Source organism: Penaeus monodon, chromosome 35 (assembly GCF_015228065.2).
Source record: "Penaeus monodon isolate SGIC_2016 chromosome 35, NSTDA_Pmon_1, whole genome shotgun sequence".
Lineage (NCBI taxonomy): Eukaryota > Metazoa > Arthropoda > Malacostraca > Decapoda > Penaeidae > Penaeus > Penaeus monodon.
In genome coordinates, this window is record NC_051420.1 from 6,710,245 (window position 1) to 6,715,244 (window position 5,000).

Sequence of the window (5,000 nt, forward strand, 5' to 3'; positions counted from 1 at the left end):
ATTTAGGAAAAGAGAAAAAGGCGGTAGAAAAAGAGTGGGGAAAAGGGGGAGATAGGAGGGATAAGTGAAGAAGAACAAGGTAAGAACAGGGGAGGAAAGGAGAGGGGGAGAATGTGAGAAGGATGAGGAGATAAGAAAGGAATTGGACGTTCGAAGAAAGAGAGCGAATGGGAAAAGAAGGAGAGAAGGAAAAAAGTGAGAAAAGGGAAGAAAACATGAAAGTAGAGGAAGACGAAGGAGAGGGAGAAAGAGGGAGGTGGGATAAGGAGAAAAAGAGAGGGAGAAAAGTTTAGAGAATAGTAAGAGGGCCAGAAGGATAGGAAGAATGTCAAGAGGAGAAATAAAGAACGGAAAGTCAGAAGAGAGAGAGAGATGGATAGAGAGGTGGAAGAGGAAAGGAGAAGGGAAACGGAGAAAGAGAAAATGAAAGGGAAAAAGTAAGGGATCGACAACAACAATGATAATAAAAATGATGAAGAATAATTATGATATTACTACTACTACTGCTACCCACAATGATAATAACAATAATAACAACAACAATTACAGAAATAACAAAAATAGTAATAATAGTGATAATGTCAATTATAACTGTAATGATGATAACAACAGAAATGCATTTATCATTATCCATAAATATTTCGGATATAAAGATAGTTCTACACACATACAATAATACGATTATGATACTATAATACGACCATCATTATCATCATCATCCTTATCATCATCATTATCATCATCATCCTTATCATCATCATCATCATCATCATCATCATCATCATCTATCATCATCATCATCATCATCATCATCATCACCATTGTCATTATCAATATTGTCATTATCAATATTGTTATTATAATAATAATTATTATAATAATGATTATTTTAATTGTTGTTAATATTATAATCATTATTGTTATTATGATTATTATTGTCATTACTTTCTTTTTGTAATTATTATCCTCTCATTAAAATCGTTATTTCATTTTATCGCATTATGATAATTATTTTTATCGTTATTATTACTTTTATGATAATGATGGTGATGATAATGATGATGATGGTAATGATGGTGATGATGATGAGATGTTATCTTATGACTATTTTCACTACGATTATCATTACTTTATTGTTATCATTATTACCAGTATCACGCTATTCTCTTCATTACAATTATTATCATAATTGCAAGTGTGTTTTATTACTGTTCTCATTATTATTTTTATTATTATTATTAATATTATCATTATTATTATTATCATTGTTGTTGTTGTTGTTGTTGTTGTTGCTGTTGTTATCATTATATTATTATTATTATTATTATATATTATATATTTATATTATCATTCATCCTTATTATTATATGTTGTATTTATTATTATTATTATTATTATTATTATATTATTATATTATATTATTATCTTGTTATATTATTATTATATTATTATTTTATTATTATTATTATCATCATCATCATTTATTATTATTATTACTATTATTGTTATTATTATTATAATTTTATTATTATTATTATTATTATTATTATTATTATTATTATTATTATTATTATTATTGTTGTTGTTGTTGTTGTTGTGCTTCTCATTACTGTCGTTATTACCATAATTATTGTTAGTATTGTTAATATTATCATTACTATCTTTTGCATATTTGTATTATCATTAACATACTGTTACTGTTGTTTCATTTATTTATATTTTTATTTTAATTATAATAATAATAATAACAACAATTCTTATCATTATTGTTATTATTATCTTTATTATAATTGTTATTATTATCATTGTCATCATTCTAATTTTCATTATCATTATTATCATTGTTTTCATGCAAAATTTTATAATCATTATCATCATTATTCTTATTGCTAAACTCGTGTGATTATAACTGCTATTAGTATTTCTATTACAAATATTATTATAATCAGTTGTACAGAAAAACAAACATATATATGTGTGTGTGTGTTTCTTATATATATATATATATATATATATATATATATATATATATATATATATATATATATATATATATATATATATACATATATATATATATATATGGAGTAGTATATGAATATCTATGTATTTCTTTTTACTTCTTTTCTTTTTTTTCATATTTTCTTTTCTGTCTTCTTCTTTATATTTTTGTTGCTGCATGTACTAGTGGAATACATTATTTTCCTACTATGCCACTGCATGTCCAAACGGTAAAAATGCATTAGTTAATCTATCATGTGATATAATATATTGCATAATCTGTTATGTCATTGCAGGTACTTATGTTAAAATATATTGCATAATTTGTTACGTAGTTGCATGTGCTTCTGGCATGATATAAATACATCTTCAAGCCTCATGCAAACTGCAGGTATTCTTGAGAAGAAAATACCACTTTATAAATAATGTGATTTAGATATTCATTTTATCGAAATAAATTATAAACAGAATCAAATTTTCATTTTATCTAGATATATTTAAATCAAAATGAAATATCCATTTTGTCTAAGTTCATTGAAAGAAGTTAAAATTAAACATCCATTTTAAATAAAATTAAATATTAATTTCTTATCTTCAAGGGAACGTAATAAATTTTTTAAACAAATTATTATTTTTTATTCATTCTCTGTAGTTAAAGAAAGAAAGATAGGAAGAGAAAACAGGGAAAGAAAGAAAGAGAAATAAACGAAAGAGGAAGAGAAGAGAGAGATAGAAAGGAAGTTAAAGAAGTGGTGAAGAATAAAGATGAAGATCAAGAAGATAAATAGAAAGAGAAGAGAGAGAAGAAATGAAAGAGAAAGAAGGGAGAAGAGGAAAACCTAAAGATTAGAGAAAGAAGGAAACAAAGAGAAAGAAGTTGAAAGAAAAAGAATTGAAGAAAAAGAAAGGAAAGGAAAGAGGAACGATAGAAAGAGTAAGAGAGAAGGATACAATAACGAAAAAAAAAGGCAAATAGCAAGAAGAATAGATAAAAAAAAGCGAAATTAGGAAAATATAGAAAGAGAAGAGATAAAAATGGAAGACGGAAAGGTAAGAGAAAGAAGGAAAGACTAAATAAAAAAGAAAAGAATAGAAAGAGGTTACGGTAAAAGACAACAAGAGGAAACGGTGAAAAAAAAGTAATAAAGAAGGCAAATGTTGATCAAAGCGAGAAAGAATGAAATGAAAATGAAAGATAGAAAGATATACTACTTACTACAAACAATATCAAAATACAAAGGGAGATAATCATGATATATATATGTATATAATATATATATATATATATATATATATATATATATATATATATATATATATATATATATAAGTACATACATACAAAATATATATATTATATATATTATATATATATATATATATATATATATATATATATATATATATATACATACACACACACACACACACACATGTATGTGTATATGTATGTGTATATATATATATATATATATATATATATATATATATATATACATATATATATACAAAGAGAAATATTGAAAAAAAATCCTCATCCACCACCTTAGGACGAGCCATAGACCGCCTCAAAAAAAAAAAAAAAAAAAAAAAACAAAAAAAAAACAACACACACACACAAGATACATTCTCCGTCCCTACCCGTTGACGGTGGTCGTTACGTCGTGTTCATGCTGGTCGTAGTTAGGAGAGTCAGTAAGGAGCTTGGGGGGTACGAGTGCACGGCGGCGGGTCAGGGCGGAGGCGGGGGGGCCAAGTTCCTCTCCCGCATCTTCGGAATCCGATGCCTCTCCCTCACGCCGGAACAGAGGGGGGTCGCTTTCCTGTGGGAGGCGAAGAGGGAGGGGGAGTTAGCTTTGTTGGGGGTTGTGGTGGGGACGGGTGGGGGTGGAGATGGTGGAGGGAATGTTTGGGGGGTGAGGAGTGAGGATGAGGGTGAGATGGAAGGTGTGGTGGTGATGGTGAGGATGAGAGAGACAGGTGTAGTTGTGATGGTGAGGGAGACTGTGTAGGTGTGGGTGTGAGGATGAGGGAGACAGGTTTGGTTGTAATGGTGTGGGTGAGGAGACAGGTGTGTAGTGAGGGTGAGGGTGAGGGAGAAAGGTGTGGTTGTGGTGGTGAGGGTGAGGGAGACAGGTGTGTTGTGAGGGTAGAGGGTGAGGGGAACAAGTGTGTTTGTGATGGTGAGGATGAGATGGTAAGTGGCGATGGTGTGGAGGTAAAGTGTGGTGATGTGATGTGATGATAACAGCGAGGGTGATCAGTCTGGCGGAGATGATAGTGATGATAGTGGTGTGCGGAGGCGAAGAGTGTGATGATGGTGTGGACGAGATTTGTGGTGGTGATGATGATGGTGGAAATGAGGATTGTGATATCATTCGAGAAGGTATGGTGTGTGGTGATGATAGAGGACGTAATGGTAATGATGAAAACTATTGTAGTATTTGCATGAATATTCACGGTGACCGTGTTGATGATTATGCTAATGAAGTATTCATAAAGAGATAAAATAATCTATAGAAAAAAATCCTGCCCATTATAAACTACCACACCGACTCGCTAATCGGTATAAAGAAGAAAAAAAGGAGAGAAGAAGAGGGAGAGAAAAAAAAGGGGGATATACACTTTCGCAGGAGATTCGAGATTCCTCCAATCTATAGCAAAGTATCTAATCAACTAATGCGTTTACAGGATACCTTTGACTACAGATGTAAACCCGTTCCTGGTTTACTTTCATGGTTTTAACTGATTTGCCCGTTAATCAGATATAAATAAACAGATGCAATTGCAAATGGATGAAAATCTGACATTACGTTAAAGCTGTACATATTTGTAAATAACACGCGCACACTCAGAGAAAAACAAAACATATACTTGTACAGAAATACACACACACAAACAAACACACACATAAACACACACACACACACAACAACACACACACACACACACACACACACACACACACACACACACACACACACACACGGACAAAAAGG

At 30.5% G+C, this 5,000-nt stretch overlaps 1 protein-coding gene across 1 annotated transcript in view; it reads right to left on the reverse strand.

Moving 5' to 3' along the window:
- The window catches only part of LOC119595208, a 146,328-nt gene that overhangs the window by 28,698 nt on the left and 112,630 nt on the right, over nucleotides 1-5,000 (reverse strand). The window contains exon 3 of the mRNA XM_037944374.1: nucleotides 3,643-3,824. Within this exon, the coding sequence (XP_037800302.1) occupies nucleotides 3,643-3,824 (182 nt within the window). The remainder of the gene's footprint in view (nucleotides 1-3,642; nucleotides 3,825-5,000) is intronic.